The 18,064-nt window shown below is 49.4% G+C and overlaps 1 protein-coding gene across 1 annotated transcript in view; it reads right to left on the minus strand.

The window, feature by feature from the left end:
• Window positions 1-16,640, minus strand: part of LOC140384795 (cadherin-13-like) — a 971,948-nt gene extending 955,308 nt beyond the window's left edge. Inside the window, exon 1 of the mRNA XM_072466785.1 lies at window positions 16,467-16,640. Coding sequence (XP_072322886.1) covers window positions 16,467-16,511 — 45 coding nt within the window. The 5' untranslated portion in view covers window positions 16,512-16,640. The remainder of the gene's footprint in view (window positions 1-16,466) is intronic.
• Window positions 16,641-18,064: the final 1,424 nt, after the last annotated feature.

Consider the following 18,064-nt stretch of genomic DNA (forward strand, 5'->3'; position numbering starts at 1 on the left):
TTATCTCCTAGAATCTCTTCCTCAGTGGAAGGTGTGGAATATCTCCTTAAATGTCTACTGCTGCACCTCTACTGACCTACCCTTCAACCTAATTTTCTAGTTCACTTTAGCCTGCTCGGTCTTCATACCCTCGCAATTGCCTTTTTTAAAATTTAAAACACTGGTTTTAGACCCACTCTTCTCTCCCTCAAACTGGATACAAAATACAATCATATTATGATCATTGCTACCGAGACATTCCTTTACTATGAGGTCATTAATTAATCCTGCCTCATTGCACTCTGCCAGGTCTGGAATAGCCTACTCTCTGGTTGGCTCTAGAATGTGCTACTCTAAGAAATTGTCCCAAAAACACACCTCAAACCCATCTTCAAAGTTACCTTTGTCAAACTGATTCATCCAATCACTTGCCACAATTTGCTGCTGCAATTTTGAATTTTAAATGTGGCGAGATCAGCGGTTCCGATGATAAATTCTGTCACAACAACTCCACTTGCCCTGCTTATTATCAAGGGCTGCAGTCAAAACCACATTGGCACTTGATGCACATTTATAAATATCAATAATTGCATTAATAAATAGCATTTATCAGAATTGAACACATTATCAGAGCAATTTTAATTGTTTGCAACACTTTATGACATTTCATGGAGAACAAATGGTACAGATGCAGTATTCTCAAAGCCAAAGCTCTCAGGTATATTGACACTCATCAAACAGAGGCAACTTCACGGACTCAGAATGGAAGAGTCACATAGCAAAACATTTTCTGTACGGTGAGGTAACAGGGCCAGAGACCAGTCTGCTGCCCAGAGCTCCGCTTCAAGGACGCTTGCAAGTGTGGGGCATGAAGGCGCGAAACATTGAATTCTCACAGCTGGGAGACACCAGCTGATGGCAGAGGAAAATGGTGGTATCACCTTTGGACCAGCATGGTGATCGGAGGCTACGTCAGCTTGGTAACAGATGCCAACACCGAAAACAACCCACACCTGAAAACCACTTTTGATGTGGCGCGACATGCCTCTGAAAGATTGGTCTCTCCAAGCATCTGAAAAGTGCAGTGCATAAAAGGTACACCCTGTCCAATAGATTTGATTTACTGTATGTCCATCAACCTACTCAGATGGAAGGATGCTGACAACGTATCGTGTGCTATAAATATATATTTTTTAATTTATAAAATCATGGAAATGACTTTTAGCAGTGGACATGGTGACTTACTCTCTTGCTCCATTAGAATTGAGGAAGTTGGTGCGCGCAATGGTTGACATTAGAATCCACCAATCATAGGTAAGTTAGCGTGTTGCTAGTTCTCATCTGCCCCAGTAGGTGGTGCTCCTACCTCAGTGTACATGTGGTACTTCAGCTCACCCTACAGTGGGAGTATCCGGTAACAGCACAAGCCACTGAACTTGGGTTGAGACCTGGAGCCGTCTGTTTTCTTATCAAACAACAGAAAGGCCATGTGGAGACAAGTGTCATTGCAGGGGTTAAAGAAAAAGAATGTAAAAACTGGTAAATCGTCGAAAGAGGCAAATCATTTTCTGTTACCATCTATTGTTACGCAGCATCATTAAATCTTATGTCACGCAGCAGTTAAAAAAACAGTCTCATGTGGCCAGTCATTAGTCACCTAGATCTATAATGGATTACTGTTCAACAACTTTAACAGCTGCATCCCTATCACTCACAGAATTAAACTCAAGGGACTAGTAAATTTAAAAATCGCACATTTCAAGTGAGCAAAAAGTATTAAAAATTACGTTCAATAGCTGTAATGAACCTCATCAACAGTCTAATGGACTACTTAATATTTAAATGCAATAGGCCATTTATTTTAAAAGATAATGCTTATAATAAAAGCCCAGAGTAAAAGCAATGTGAAATGTTGCTTAACAAAATATGTTACTAATTCAGACATATGAATAGCATGAAAGGTTGTACATTCTGACTTTCTTTAATTCATCATAACAGGCAAAATTGATGTGGACATGCAGGGCAAAGTAAAATGTACCAAAAAAGATAAGTAAGGGAGATTTGTGCGGTCCAGTGAATTCACACTGTTCACTAATTCCTAGGATATGGGCGAAACCAGTCCCAGATAGAGATTGCACTGTAAATTCTATGATTCTAAGATTAAAATCCCATGTGGAATGAGTTTGTCCAGGCTCAAATTGGGCTCATTGCCGTGCAGTAGTTCGAATTTGATTGAAGTGTCACCGTGTTCCCAAGGGCAGTTAGGAATGCAGAATAAATGCTGGTCTTGCTGGGGACACCTATATACTGAGAATTCTCTTTCCTTAAATCAACAGATGGACTCCCCGGCATCGCAAGAATGGCTGATGCCGGCAATCTCACAGTAAAGTGTCATGTTGGTGAAATAGGGTCTGCTTGGGAGATAGAGATGAAGGCACGTGGTTGGAAAGAGCAGAAGCGTTTCAAACAGTAGCCAGAACCAGTGTTTGATGCTAATGTTGAACAATTGAAAATGTTGGACTTCCAAACTCAGTAAAAGTCATTCAACATAAAGAAATCTATGTCCGGTTTATCAGGGTGTTTCCTTGTGGCAGCAGCCATGAAACACCCCACTATTCAACAGCACTTTGCCGTTTTATTTGGCCATGGGAAGTTTCTCTCCGCCGAGGATCTACTTGAGTCATTTCTTGCTGGCGAGCCCAGCAGGAAAGGCTCCTCGCAGATTGTAGCGCCATTTTGTCTGGCTGTCTTGGATCTTGCCCCCCCCCCGCCCCCCCACCTTCCCTCCCAACCTCAGGAAGGTCCCCAGGAACACCCCCTCATCCCCCCCTCCACCTGGCAAGGCCTCCCCTCCGGGCCCGATCCCTGGCAGCCAACATCCTGGCACTGCCAGACTTGGCACCCTGACAGTACTCCTGCCGGCCTGGCAGTGCTACGCTGGCACCCTGGTAGTGCCCAGGTGCCAGAGGGACTGCCAGGGTGCCATCCTGCCCAATCCCCAACCACCTGGACCAAGTACCATTACGACTGGTCTAAGTTTGCGGGAGCCAGTACTAATCAGCGCCCTCCCAAGGCCTCCCAGGCTTGACCATTAGGCCCTGGGTGCCAGGAGAAACCTAATGAAGATTCTTCGCACCCCCCCCCCCCCCCCCCCCCATGTCAGTCATCGCTGAAAACTGCCCCACGCTGCAAACCTTCCCCACCTCATCCTCGACAATCCTCGCTGCACCATTCCCCCCACCCACCCCCGGCTCAGTGTCTGCTCTCCCTATACACCACAGATAAACGCATCCCCCCCGCCCATGGAGCTCCAACTGGCACTGCACCCAATGCAGGTTGGTACTACCAACCTGTGCCAGGGCATGACCCTCAACACTCCCTGGCCCAGGGAGCTATACCTACCTCTGCGCCACCAGAGGGACACCCTCGACTGCCTCGCACCTGGCCAAACCTGCTTATCTGACTTCCAGTACTGGATGAGCAGAAACTTCCTTCAATTAAATATTAGGAGGGAAGGCTGAAGTCATTTTTTTCAGTCCCCACTCCAAATACCATTCACTAGTTACTGATTCCTTGCCTCGCCTTCGTAACTGTATGGGATTAAACCACGCTATTCACAATCTTTGTGTCAGATTTGATCCCGAGGCAAGCTTCCAAACTTATACCTATGCCGTCACTAATACTATCTATTTTTAATTAATTTTAATAATCTTTATTGTCACAAGTAGGTTTACATTAACAGTGCAATTAAGCTACTGTGAAAAAACCCTAGTTGCCACTTCCGGCGCCTGTTTGGGTACACAGAGGGAACATTCAGAATGTCCAAATTACTTAACAGCACATCTTTCAGTACTTGTGGGAGGAAACCGGAGCACCTGGAGGAAACCCATGCAGACACGGGGAGAACGTGCAGACTCCTCACAGACAGTGACCCAAGCCGGAAATCGAACCTGGGTCCCTGGTGCTGTGAAGCAACAGTGCGCATGCGCAGGGGGGGTCACTTCCTTATCGGCCATCGCAGAGGCAATAGCCGAGGCGGAAGGAAAAGAGTGCCCCCACGGCACTGCCCGCCCGTGGATCGGTGGCCCCGATTGCGGGCCAGGCCCACGTGGGGGCAACCCCCCTGGGGCCAGATCTCCCCGCCCCCCCCCCCCCCCCCCCACCAGGACCCCAGAGCCCACCCGCATCGCCAGTCCCGCCGGGAAGGGAGGTGGTTTGATTCACGCCGGCGGGGCTGGCATGACAGCAGTGGCACTTTGGCCCATCGCGGGCCGGAGAATCGCCGAGGGTGCTTCCCGCCCCCGCCGAATTTTCGGTGCCGGAGAATTCGGCGGCCGGCGGGGGCGGGATTCACGCCGCCCCCCCCCCCCCGGCGATTCTCCAACCCAGCGGGGGGGTCAGCGAATCCCGTCCCTGGAATCAAAAGTCTAATGATGATCAAGAAACCAATGGTGTTAGATGTAAAAAAAAAAAAAAATCTCCACTCATGCCCTTTAGTAAATCTGCCATCCGCACCTGGTCAGACCTCCATGTGACTCCAGACCAACAGCAATGAAATGACCCCTCACAGAATAATACAGTGCAGAAGAAGCCCTTTTGCCAATCGAATCTGCACCGATGCATAAAAGACACCTGACCTGCCTACCTAATTCCATTTGCCAGTACTTGGCCATAGCCTTGAATATTATGACATGCCAAGTGTCATCCAAGTACTTTTTAAAGGATATGAGGCAACCCGCCTCTACCACCTCCCAGGCAGTGTGTTCCAGGCTGTCACTACCCTCTGGATAAAAAAGTTTTTCCTCAAATCCCCCTTATCTCCTGCCCCGCACCTTGAACTTGTGTCACCTCGTAACTGACCCTGCTCCCTATCCACCCTGACCATGCCCCTCATAATCTTGCACCCCTCGATCAGCCCCTCAGTCTTCTCTGCTCCAGTGAAAACAACCCAAGCCTATCCAACCTCTCCATATCTTAAAAGTTCCACCCCAGGCAATATCCTGATGAATGACCCGTGCACCCCCTCCAGTACAATCACATCCTTCCTATAATGTGCTGACCAGAATTGCACACAGTACTCCAGCTGTGGCCTCACCATAGTTCTATACAACTCCAACATGACCTCCCTGCTTTGATAAAGGCAAGTGTTCCACATGTTTTTTTCACCACCCTATTAACCTGCCATCAGAGATCCATGGACAAGCACACCACGGTCCCTTTGTTCCTCGGAACTTGCCATTGGAAGGCCGTTGATCGAATACTTCCTTGTCACATTACTCCTTCCAAAGTGTATCACCTCACACTTTTCAGGGTTAAATTCCATCTGCCACTTCTCTGCCCATTTGACCTTCCCGTCTATATCTTCCTGTAACCGAAGACACTCAAACCTCACTGTTAACCACCCGGCCAATCTTTGTGTCATCCGCAAACCTACTAATCCTACCCCCACATAGTCATCTATGTTGCTTATGTAAATTTCAAAAATAGGGGACCCAGCACAGATCCCTGTGGTGTGCAACTGGACACTGGTGTCTAGTCACTAAAGCAGCCATCTGTCATCACACTTGGTCTCCTACGACTACGCCAATTTTGAATCCACCTTATCAAGTCATCCTGTGTCCCATATGCATTTGCCTCCCTTCTAAGTTTCCCATGTGGGACCTTGTCAAAGGCTTTGCTGAAATCCATGTAAACTACATCAACTGCATTACCCTCGTCTACACAACTGGTCCCATGCTCAAAACATTCAATCAAATTTGTTAGGCATGACCCCCCCCCCCCCCCCCCCCCTCTGACAAAGCCATGCTGACTATTCCTGATCAAACCTTGGCTCTCCAAGTGGTGATTCTTGCCTCAGAATTTTCTCAATGGGTCCCCTGAAATGGCCTGGCAAGCCTCTCAGTTCTATCAATCTGCTCAAGAAAATTGGATCAGGAATGAAACCAGAAGGACCACCTGGCATTGACCTCGGCACCAGAAATGACAATGGCAAACACAGCCTTATCGACACTGCAAAGGCTTCCTCACTACTATTGAGGGCTTGTACCAAAATTGAGAGAGTTGTCTCATGGCCGGACAGAGTCAAACACATGGAATCTTACCTTCCAGCTAAAGTTGCAGACACTACTCCCCGTCCCGCAGGCTACATCACTGTTCCTTCACTGTCGCTGGGTCAAAATCCTGGAACTCCCTCTCTAACAGCACTGTGGGTGTACCTACACCACATGGACTGCAACGGTTCAAGAAGGCAGCTCACCACCACCTTCTCAAGGGAAATGAGGGATGGGCCTCGCCAGTGACACCCACATCCTAGGAATGGATAAAAAGATGCTCCTGTGGAGTGACTTGGGATGTTGCATTCTGTTAATGGTATAAACCAATTTTTAACTTCCCATTTCAATAATCACCGTGCCCCATTCAGCCCTATTGTTTATGGGTAAAGAAACAATCCCAAGCCAACCCATTTGTATGGGTCATTAACTTACAATTGGGGCGACAAAAGAATAAACTTCTCCTGTACAAAATATGATTTTAAACATCCATTTGTTATATCTTCATTAGCTACTGTGTATCACGTCAAAAGATCATATTGTGAGGATTGTATGTACACAAACTACAAAGGAAACCTCCAGAGCAACAATTAAGTAATGTTTGTAATCTTAGAGCTCCAAATAAATTGCATGAAAGGCAAGATCTTATTTCAAAATGGTGCCTCACACAGGACTAACTGACAATTGATTGGCACAGCCTCTTTCACACAAGGATTGGGTTAACATCCATTGTGACAGGTCAAATTAATGTTCCTTCATTTTGCTCCGTGGAAGGCTCCAAGTCAAGATGTTTGGGACAGACCTAACCTAATTCTTTTTTTAAAAAATATTTTTATTGAAGCATTTGCAAAATTTTTATATCAATAACAAACAAAACAATAATAACATAAACATCAACATGGTAAACTAGACATTTCCCACCAAACCCCACCTGTACATCCCTTAACCATATTGCACCTACCCGCGCCCCCCCCTCCCCCCTTCAGAATGCTGCTGCTGACATTTTAATTTTTCCCGAGAGAGTCGACGAATGGCTGCCACCCCCGAGAGAACCCCAGCGTTGACCCCCTCAAGGCAAACTTTATTTTCCCCAACTTGAGAAACCCAGCCATGTCACTGACCCAAGCCTCCACACTCGGGGGTTTCGAGTCCCTCCACATTAAAAGGATCCGTCTCCGGGTTACTAGGGAGGCAAAGGCCAGAACGTCGGCCTCTTTCACTCCCTGAACTCCCGGGTCTTCTGACACTCCAAAGATCGCTATCTCTGGAGTCGGCACTACCCGTGTACCTAGCACCTTGGACATTGCCTTGGCAAACCCTCCAAGCTTCGGGCATGCCCAAAACATATGGACATGGTTTGCTGGACTTCACGCACACCTTGCACATCTATCTTTTACCCCGAAAAACATGCTCATCCTCGCCACCGTCATGTGTGCCCGGTGTACCACCTTAAACTGTATTAGACTGAGCTTAGCGCATGATGAGGAGGAATTAACCCTGCTTATGGCGTCCGCCCACAGACCCGCCTCAAACTCCCCACCTCGCCCCTCCTCCCACTTGCCCTTCAGTTCCTCCACCGGGGTCTCCTCCGCCTCCAACAACTCCTGATAGATATCCGACACTGTCCCCCTCCCCCACCCAGGTACCGGACACTACTCTGCCCTGTATCCCCCGTGGGGGGATCAACGGGAAAGCCAACACCTGTTTCCTCAGAAAGTCCCAGACTTGTAAATATCTGAAACCGTTCCCCGGCGGCAGCTTGAACTTGTCCTCCAGCGCCTTCAGGCTGGGAAAACTCCCGTCTATGAATAGATCTCCCATCCGTCGAATTCCTGCTCTCTGCCAACTTTGGAACCCGCCAAACATCCTGCCCGGCGCGAACCTGTGGTTGTGGCAAATCGGGGTCCAGACTGACGCACCCTCCACCTTCTTATACCTCCTCCATTGCCCCCAGATCCTCAATGCCGCCACCACCACCGGGCTAGTGGAGTAACAGGCCGGCAAGAACGGCAGAGGTGCCGTTACCAGTGCTCCCAAACTGGTGCCTTTGCATGACGCCGCCTCCATCCGCTCTCATGCCGAACCCTCCCCAATTACCCACTTCCTAATCATCGCTATATTCGCCGCCCAGTAGTAGTTACAGAAATTCGGCAGCGCCAACCCACCCTCCCCCCGACTGCACTCCAACAACATTTTCTTCACCCGCGGGGTTTTATTCGCCCATACAAAGCCCAAAATAATCTTGTTCACCCGCTTGAAGAAGGCCTTAGGGATGAAGATGGGGAGGCACTGGAAGATAAACAAAAATCTGGGGAACACCGGCATTTTCACGGTCAGCACCCTCCCGGCCAGCGATAGCGGGAGCATATCCCATCTTTTAAAGTCCCCCTCCATTTGCTCCACCAGCCGGGTTAGGTTGAGCCTGTGTAATGCCTCCCATTTCCGAGCTACCTGTATTCCCAGGTAGCGAAATCTCCTCTCTACCATCCTGAGTGGCAGCTCATTCAGTCTCCTCTCCTGGCTCCTTGCCTGGATCACAAACAATTCACTTTTCCCCCATGTTCCATTTGTACCCCGAGAACTTGCCAAATTCCCCCAAGATCTGCATATCCTCCCCCATCCCCTCCACCGGGTCCGAGATGTATAAGAGCAGATCGTCCACGTACAGAGAAACCCGGTATTCCACCCCCCCACCACCACCCCACCCCCCACCCCCCCGCCCCGAACCAGCCCCTGCCACTTCCTTGATGCTCTCAGTGCCATGGTCAAGGCTCTATAGCCAGAGCGAACAGCAACGGGGAGAGGGGGCACCCCTGCCTCATCCCTCGGTGTAGCTTAAAGTACCCCGACCTCAGCCGGTTCGTGCACACACTCGCCACTGGCACCTGGTAGAGCAATCGCACCAGTCGATGAAGCCCTCCCCACACCCAAACCTTCCCAGCGTCTCTCAAAGATATTCCCACTCCACCCGATCAAAAGCCTTCTCCGCGTCCATTGCAACCACCACCTCCGCCTCCTCTCCTTCTGAGGGCATCATAATTACATTCAAAAGCCTCCGAACGTTAGCATCGAGCTGTCTATCCTTAACAAATCCGGTTTGGTCCTCCCCTATCACCCCCGGGACACAGTCTTCAATCCTAGTGGCCAAGACCTTAGCCAGCAGCTCGGCATCTACATTCAAAAGAGAGATCGGCCTATATGACCCACATTGCTCCAGGTCTTTTTCTTGTTTAAGGATAAGCGAAACCGAGGCCTGCGACATCGTTGGGGGGAGGATTCCCCTCTCTTTAGCCTCATTAAAAGGTCCTCATCAGCAGTGGGCACAACACTTCTGAGAACCTCTTATAAAATTCTACCGTGTAACCGTCCGGCCCTGGAGCCTGACCAGACTGCATGCCCTCCAGTCCTTTAACAATTTCCTCTGCTTCAATCGGGGCCTCCAGCCCCTCGACCAGGTCCTCCTCCACCCTCGGAAACCTCGACTGATCCAGGAACTGCCTCATCCCTTCTACACCAGGGGGTTCCGACTCATATAGTTTGCTATAAAATTCTTTAAAAACGTTGTTCACCCCCCCCCCCCCCCCCGGGTCCAAGACCATGTTGCCCTCCCTATTCCTTACTCTCCCAATCTCCCTGGCCGCTTCTCTCTTCCTAAGCTGGTGCGCCAACATCCTGCTTGCCTTTTCCCCATATTCGTAGACCACCCCCCTTGCCCTCCACAACTGCTCCATCGCCCTCCCCGTGGTCAACAACTCAAACTGTGTGTGTAGTTTCCGACGATCCCTCAAGAGCCCCGCATCCGGGGCCTCCGCATATCTCCTATCCACTCCACTAATCTCTCCCTCTCTGCTCATTCCACTTTTTCTCTATGGGACCAAATCAAAATTAGTTCCCCTCTTACAGCTGCTTTCAGAGCCTCCCAAACCACCGCTGCTGATACCTCACCCGTATCGTTTGTATCCTGGTAATTCTGAATGGCCTTATTCACCCGCCGGCAGACCGCTTCGTCCGCTAACAACCCCACATCGAGCCTCCACGGGGGCGCTGCCCTCTCTCCTCACTCAACCGCAAATCCACCCAATGTGGGGCACGATCAGAGACTGCAATCGCCGAATATTCCGTCCCCGCCACCTTTGGAATTAGCGCCCTGCTTAGAACAAAAAAATCAATGCGGGAGTAAACTTTATGGACTTGAGAAACAAACGAAAACTCCTTCGCCCTCTACCGTTCGAAACTCCACGGGTCTACCCCCGCAACCGGTCCATGAAACCCCTCAACTCCTTCGCTGCAGCAGGCCTCCTTCCAGTCCTGGATTTTGATCGGTCCAGATCAGGATCAATGACCGTGTTAAAGTCCCCCCCCCCCATGATCAAGGCATGAGATTCTAGGTCCGGGATCTTGCCTAACACCCGTTTCATAAATCCCACATTGTCCCAGTTCAGAGCGTATACGTTTACAAGCACCACCCGTACACCCTCCAGTTTCCCACTCACCACAATATATCTACCCCCCTTATCTGCCACAATTCTTCCAGCCTCAAACGCCACCCGCTTGCTGATCAATATTGCTACCCCCCTGGTCTTTGAGTCCAGCCCTGAGCTAACCTAATTCTTAATGAATGGAGTCTTTGGATTAGAACTAATTGGTGCTGAACTTGATAGGTTATTCAGAATAACTCTTGTGGCTGGAATTGGAAACAAAATTAATACTTGTCAAGTTGAAATATTCTCGAATGTGCATATAAGTGGATAGGGAGTGCAGAAGGGGGTGAGGGAAGTGAGCTTTACCTGTGAACTGTGTGACTATATTTTCACCAAATATGTTTTAAAGGTTTTCTCAAACAAATACAAAATGCTGGAAATTGGAACAACATAAATGGAGTCTTATTTTGCATTCAGTTGTGATTTGAGGGTTGGGGTCCATTGCACTCACACTCCTCACAGATCTGTCCATTCAGTTTTGCCACAAGTTACCTTCCTGTCTTCCCAGCCAACTCCAGTTTCCACTATTGACATGTTGTTTACCCCATCCACTGGGTTGCTTTTGTTTTATAAATGTTGTGGTGCCTTTATGCCTCACCTTGGTGAACACAAACCTCCAAAACAGTTTAAACAGGAAGAGGTGATCAATATTTTACAACCTACCATAACTGAAGGATTTTTTTTATCCCTTCAGCTTTCTTTATGCTCTGTTGACTTCAGTTACTGAAATGTATATTGATGTTTCCCATTAACATTCAGCAAAATTGCTTTTAGATATAAAAGTGATACTCCATGCCAAAACAAATTGACATATTAAAGAACGTAGAGAATATTGTTGAAATTTTCTGTTATTTCATACAACGTTAAAAAAGCCCAGTAGCTAGTTTTATCAGCCTATCCTATTAACACTGAAATGAAGCTACTGCAAAAATTCCCTAGTTGCCACACTCTGGCGCCTGTTCTGGTACACAGAATTCAGAATGTCCAATTCAGCTAACAAGCACGTCTTTCAAGACTTGTGGGAGCAAACCTTGCACCCGGAGGAAACGCACACAGACTCGGGGAGAGCGTGCGGACTCTGCACAGACAGTGACCCAAGCCGGGAATCGGACCTCAGACCCTGCCGCTGTGAAGCAACAGTGCTAACCACTGTGCGGCCCATTGCCATTGTGGTCGGATTCTGGACCAGCAGTCCAGTTGCCTACAAGTAAAGGCTGATCATAGAATTTACAGTGCAGAAGGAGGCCATTCAGCCCATTGAGTCCGAGACCAGCTCTTGAAAAGACCACCCTACCCAAGCCCACACCTCCAACCCATTCCCGTAACCTAGTACCCCACCCAGCCTTTTTGCACACTAAGAGCAATTTAGCATGGCCAATCTTCCTAACCTGCACATCTTAAGAAGAAAATCTTGATAAAAATTTACACGCAAGAGAAAAATTAAGCCAATTCAGTGGAAGTGCAAATTTAGAAGTTCCTATTTTATTTGTTCATTGTAACAATGTATCACGGGACCCAGTCAGGTGACGGGTTGAAACAGCTGGACCAATGGAGTTGTTGAGTTGCATTTTGGATGACGAGTCAGTTGACTGCTCCTCTGATCGTAGACCTATCGCCGAAAGCCAGTGGTCTGGGATTACTGGTCCACGTCGTAAACTTTCCTCCAGCATCCTTTCGGGTGAACCAGAGGCTGATTGATGGCCTTCTGGATGTCCCTCTCAGCCCGCTATAAGTTCCATTTTAGATGGACTTCCCAGCATAAAATGAATCTCTTCTGGTATTTCCCAGAATGTAGAGAGGGAGAATCATTGTCAGTTACATCTAAGCATTGTCAGCAGAAATCGATATCACAATCTGTCGGTAGGAAATGACTGGAAACTGAGATATTTCAGACCGAACCAATGGAAGTTGCCCCCCCCCTCCCCACCTCTGATTGGACAAGCGAGTAAATTGGGAATAATTGCCCAGCTCTTCCAAGGGGGCAGCACAGGCATGGTGTGCCGAATGGCCCCCTTCGCTGTGTGATTCAATGAGGTTGGAAGTATTGGATGCAACAAATATCACCCCGGACAAAAGGCAAGTTAGCGTGAAAACAGAAGGTGGGATATGATCCACCACCCACCCGAGTAACACTTCCAATTTTGAGTTTTCTTTCAAATCACATTTTGTCCATCATTCCGCTGACGTTTCCTTCCTACCTTGCTCGCAGTGAATTCAAGAGAAAGCGGTTAGAGTGTGGAACTCGCCACCATATAAGATTGTTGAAGCTGAATAACGGACTGACCTCGGGGGAGGCTGAGAAGGAACAGAATTGGGGTGAGGTGGGGCAGAGTGGCCGGAGAGGGGGTGCATGTGAAGCGGGATCACTGAGTCAACTGAGTTGAGTGGCCCGTTTTCTGTATCCCAACTTACTCGGGATAAACTAGCTCTCTGTGCCTTTAACACAAAATGCTGGAAACTTGCTAAATTAAACACATTTCACCGCTCATATGTATGAACATCAATCGTGTATAACTCGAGCGCCGAACCTCTCATGAAAGGGGAGAACCCCCGATAGAGGCATTTAAGTTGCATTTCCCAACATTTGGAATTTAAGATCCTGCTTCTCAAACCTTAATTCTACCTGATTCCCAAAAGACAACTCATTGCCCCTCTAAAGCCCTTGTTATATTCCTAACTCACTCGAACATTTTTTTTTTAAAGTGAACAATGCAAAAAGTTCGGTCCGCACGAAACAACTTTTTGACAGGCGAGGGAGTGATTTGATAAAGGGGGGTTTTGAATGAGTCCAGGACGCTGCGCCATCCTTGCTGGATCTCGGTTCTGCCCTCGCTGGGTGGGATGTGTGTGTCCACAAGGACACTCACTGGCTGCAGTGTCTGTCTGTGACCTGACACTGAACCGATGCACTGCTGAGCGAAGGATTCCCAAAATAACCTGCTGCGCCATCTCCCGACACCAAATGGAAGTGTATTTTTAAACATGTTTTAGTCTCAGCCCCTGTATCAATTAATTCCACAGCTCCGAATGAATTTGTTTCTCTCTCTCGGGGACATCTCTACAGCGTTGACTGTGGCGCCGAGCATATTTTGCGTTTAAGTGAAGTCTTGTTGCTCCGCACGCTGGGAGGGAATGTGAGGGTGTCAGGAGTGCCGGGCACAGGGTGACCCAGCAAGTTGGCGGGGGGGGGGGGGGGGGGTCTGCCGCCGCCCCTGCCATACACTGCTCCCGGGTGGATGGAGCCTAAAGCCGCCCTCTGCCACTGTCTGGCACACCCTGCTGGAAGAGTGGGCGCCCAGTAAAGAGCGGAGCCGGAATACCAGGAAAACTGTGCGAATTGGACAGAGTTCCCGGAAATTCTCTGGTCCAGCGGCTGGGGGGGGGGGATTAAGTATTTAGACCCTGTGTGTCCGACAGTGGTCATCACCATAATGCCTCCGTCCCAAATGAATAAGTTGCTCAAACGTCGCTTTCAACACCAATTGTTGATCGGTTTCCCCTAATGTGTCCCCAGAGTGGTGTGGGAGTGAGTGAGTGGTGTGGGAGTGAGTGAGTGGTATGGGTGTGAGTGGTGTGGGAGTGAGTGGTATGGGAGTGAGTGGTATGGGAGTGAGTGAGTGGTATGGGAGTGAGTGGTGTGGGAGTGAGTGGTGTGGGAGTGAGTGGTATGGGTGTGAGTGGTATGGGAGTGAGTGGTATGGGAGTGAGTGGTATGGGAGTGAGTGGTATGGAGGTGAGTGAGTGGTATGGAGGTGAGTGGTGTGGGAGTGAGTGAGTGGTGTGGGAGTGAGTGAGTGGTGTGGGAGTGAGTGGTATGGGGGTGAGTGGTATGGGGGTGAGTGGTATGGGGGTGAGTGGTATGGGGGTGAGTGGTATGGGGGTGAGTGGTGTGATATGGGGGTGAGTGGTATGGGGGTGAGTGGTGTGGGAGTGATATGGGGGTGAGTGGTGTGGGAGTGAGTGGTGTGGGAGTGAGTGGTGTGGGAGTGAGTGGTGTGGGTGTGAGTGGTGTGGGAGTGAGTGAGTGGTGTGGGAGTGAGTGAGTGGTGTGGGAGTGAGTGGTGTGGGAGTGAGTGGTGTGGGAGTGAGTGGTATGGGGGTGAGTGGTATGGGAGTGAGTGGTGTGGGAGTGAGTGGTGTGGGAGTGAGTGGTGTGGGAGTGAGTGGTATGGGGGTGAGTGGTATGGGAGTGAGTGGTGTGGGAGTGAGTGGTGTGGGAGTGAGTGGTGTGGGAGTGAGTGGCATGGTATGGGAGTGAGTGGTGTGGGAGTGAGTGGTATGGGAGTGAGTGGTATGGGAGTGAGTGGTATGGTATGGGAGTGAGTGGTGTGGGAGTGGGAGTGAGTGGTGTTGGAGTGAGTGGTATGGGAGTGAGTGGTGTGGGTATGAGTGGTGTGGGTATGAGTGGTATGGGAGTGAGTGGTATGGTATGGGAGTGAGTGGTGTGGGAGTGAGTGGTATGGGTGTGAGTGGTATGGGTGTGAGTGGTATGGGTGTGAGTGGTGTGGGTGTGAGTGGTGTGGGTGTGAGTGGTGTTGGAGTGAGTGGTGTGGGTATGAGTGGTATGGGAGCGAGTGGTGTGGGAGCGAGTGGTGTGGGAGTGAGTGGTATGGTATGGGAGTGAGTGGTATGGGAGTGAGTGGTGTGGGAATGAGTGGTATGGGAGTGAGTGGTATGGGAGTGAGTGGTATGGGCTGTGCTGCAGCGGATGTGGCTGCTTTGATGTGATTAATGGAGTGATGGAGAGAGGGGAGAGGGGTCATCGATTTGGAACAGACAGAAGTGCACTGCTCGCCGCTAGAACACGGTGCAGGGAGAATGGGATGGAAGTCGTGATCTTTATTTGGCTAAAGTCACGCATTCCGTTAAACACTGAAGCTCAGGGCCGTGCTGTCCGTGCGCTATCTGCCATCTCCTCTATTTTAAACACGACTACATAACTGAGCCCACACTCAGCTCAGTGAAGGAGGAGCCCCTCGGCTCACTGTTTAACCCCTTGATCGCCAGATTAACATACTTATATTTACCAGAACCGCGCATTAGTTATCAGAACACAACCGAGCATCTGCAAATCATATTACATAGGATTTTCTCCCCCCTCCCCACTGTTCTCTCCCCTTCCCTCTCCCACCTCCCTCTTCCCTCCTCTCTCGCCCCTTCCTCTCTTCCTCTCCCTGTCCTCTCTCCCGTATCTTTTCCCTGTCCTCTCTCCCCTTCCCCCTCTCCCCTGCCCCCTATTCTCTCTCCCATTGCCTCTCTCCTCCCCTCTCCCTCTGCTTCCCTCTTCTATCTCTCCCCCTTCCCTCTCCCCCCCCCCCCCCTCTCTCCATTCCCTCGTCTCTCTCTCCTTCCCTCTCTCTCGCCTTTCCTCCTCTCTCCCCTTCCCTCTTCTCTCCTCTTCCCTTCCCTCTTCTCTCTCTCTCCACCCCCCGCCCTCACCATTTAATGTTAATCCCCAAAACATTCCACTGTTCCTCGCTTTGACTGGCAGCAACAGCGGGTCATGTCCCAGTGAATCCGTTACACTTTCCCGACTCTATGATTTCAGCCACGAGGAATTTTACAGCCAAAATGAATCAAACTTTTAAAAAAAGACACACATCTTCAATCAGTTTATTAGAAATGTCGGAGTTGAATACTCCAACGCAATGAAGTTGAGACCGGGAGTGCAATTTAACTTATCTCCCCCCCCCCCCCCCCCCTCGTCAGGGAATATCCAGGTTGAACATTTGTGGATTTCCCGGGGAAGTGTCTGGATTTGTAGCAATGACAGAGGAAGCGCGCTGCAGCCCTGGATGTGAACTGACTGTCACAATCCAGCTCGCTCCTGGGTTATTCCGTCTCGCCGTTTGCATTTCTATCTTCCCTCTGAGGGAGTTGGGGGGGGGGGGGGGGCGGGGAGGGGGTAGAATACGAATGACACGAACTGGAAAGTACCAGAATAGTCCTTTCTTACCTGGACAAGAAGAAATGCCAGCGTTAGTTGAGTTTCGTGCTCCATGTCTGCCGACTATAAGGTCCTGTAGCTTTCATTCGTGCACTGGCCAGCACAGTGCATATTTTTATATAGAGCCGAGCTTGAGGCTGGCTTGAAACCTAGCCAACTTCTCAAATAGACCTGCAGCATCATCATTAAAACGCTGGGCGGCTACTTGAGACTCCAACCAATGGATTTTCAGAGGATCCCGTGCAGAAGCACCACCATAAGAAGCGCGGGGGGGGGGGGGGGGGGGAGCTATATTAACACACTTGCGGCTGAAGGAATGCAGTTAGCGCCTCGCACACTCGGGGTGAAATGCGGTGACCCAGCCTGAGGTGTAGGTGGCCGGCCACGGATTCTTTACCCTTCTGGCCGTGTGCAATTGTTGCACTATTAATGGACCTCCACCACCGACCTCACCGGAATGGCACAGGAGATTAACGAGCAGAGAGAAAAAAAGGGACTTGCTGTCCATCAAGCCTGTCCCCCATGCCGTGGCAGGAGCATCATGACTTGAGTCCTACCTCCCCACCCCAACCAGCCATGGAGAGGCAATAACATTATTTTGGGGTGACGGGATGGATACTTTGGAAAATTCTTCTCCCTGAACCTCAGGATATTGAAAGCAAGCCAGGGGGTCAATTTATGGTCCTCTGGTCTGGCCTCTTGTGCATTCCCAATGATCATTGCTCTACCATGCCTTGGCCCCACGCTCTGGAATTCCCTCCCTGTACCTCTCCATCTCTCCCCCTCACTTTGCTCCTTTAAGGGCAGTTCCCAAAACCTATCTCTTTGACCAAGCTTTTGGTCATCTGGCCTGATGTCTCCTTTGTGGCTCATCAAAAGGTCTCATTTTATATTGTTCCGTGGGACGTTTCAGTTCATTAAAGGCTCCAAGTTGTTGTTGTAATCATGAAGCACCTTGAACATCGTAAAATGTACCAAAGCGTTTCACAAGAGCAGTGCAAACCACAACATGACACCGGTCCACGTGAGGAGATACCAGGGCAGAAGATCAAAGGCTATAGGTTTTAAGGAATGTCCTAAAGAGGAAAGCGGATTGGATTGGATTTTGTTTATTGTCATGTGTATCGAGGTACAGTGAAAAGTATTTTTCTGCGAGCAGCTCAACAGATCATTAAGTACATGAAAAGAAAAGAAAATTCATAACAGGGCAACACAAGGTGCACAATGTAATTACATAAACACTGGCATCGGGTGAAGCATACAGGGATGTAGTGCTAATCAGGTCACTCCATAAGAGGGTTGTTTAGGAGTCTGGTAACAGCGGGAAGAAGCTGTTTTTGAGTCTGTTCGTGCGTGTTCCCAGACTTTGTATCTCCTGCCCGATGGAAGAAGTAAATGAAGAAGATGGAGAGATTTCGGGAGGGAATGCCCAAGCCGTAGAGCTTTACTGTACAAAAAGAGGACTTTCAGCCCACCGTGCCTGTGCCAGCCATCAAGCAACTATCTGTTTGAATGTCCGTGGAATTGTATGCTATAGTGTTTCAAGTGTTCATCTAAATGCTTCTAAAATGTTGTGCGTGTTCCCACTTCCACCACCCTTTCAGGCA

Source organism: Scyliorhinus torazame, chromosome 10 (genome assembly GCF_047496885.1).
Source record: "Scyliorhinus torazame isolate Kashiwa2021f chromosome 10, sScyTor2.1, whole genome shotgun sequence".
In the NCBI taxonomy this organism is placed as follows: domain Eukaryota; kingdom Metazoa; phylum Chordata; class Chondrichthyes; order Carcharhiniformes; family Scyliorhinidae; genus Scyliorhinus; species Scyliorhinus torazame.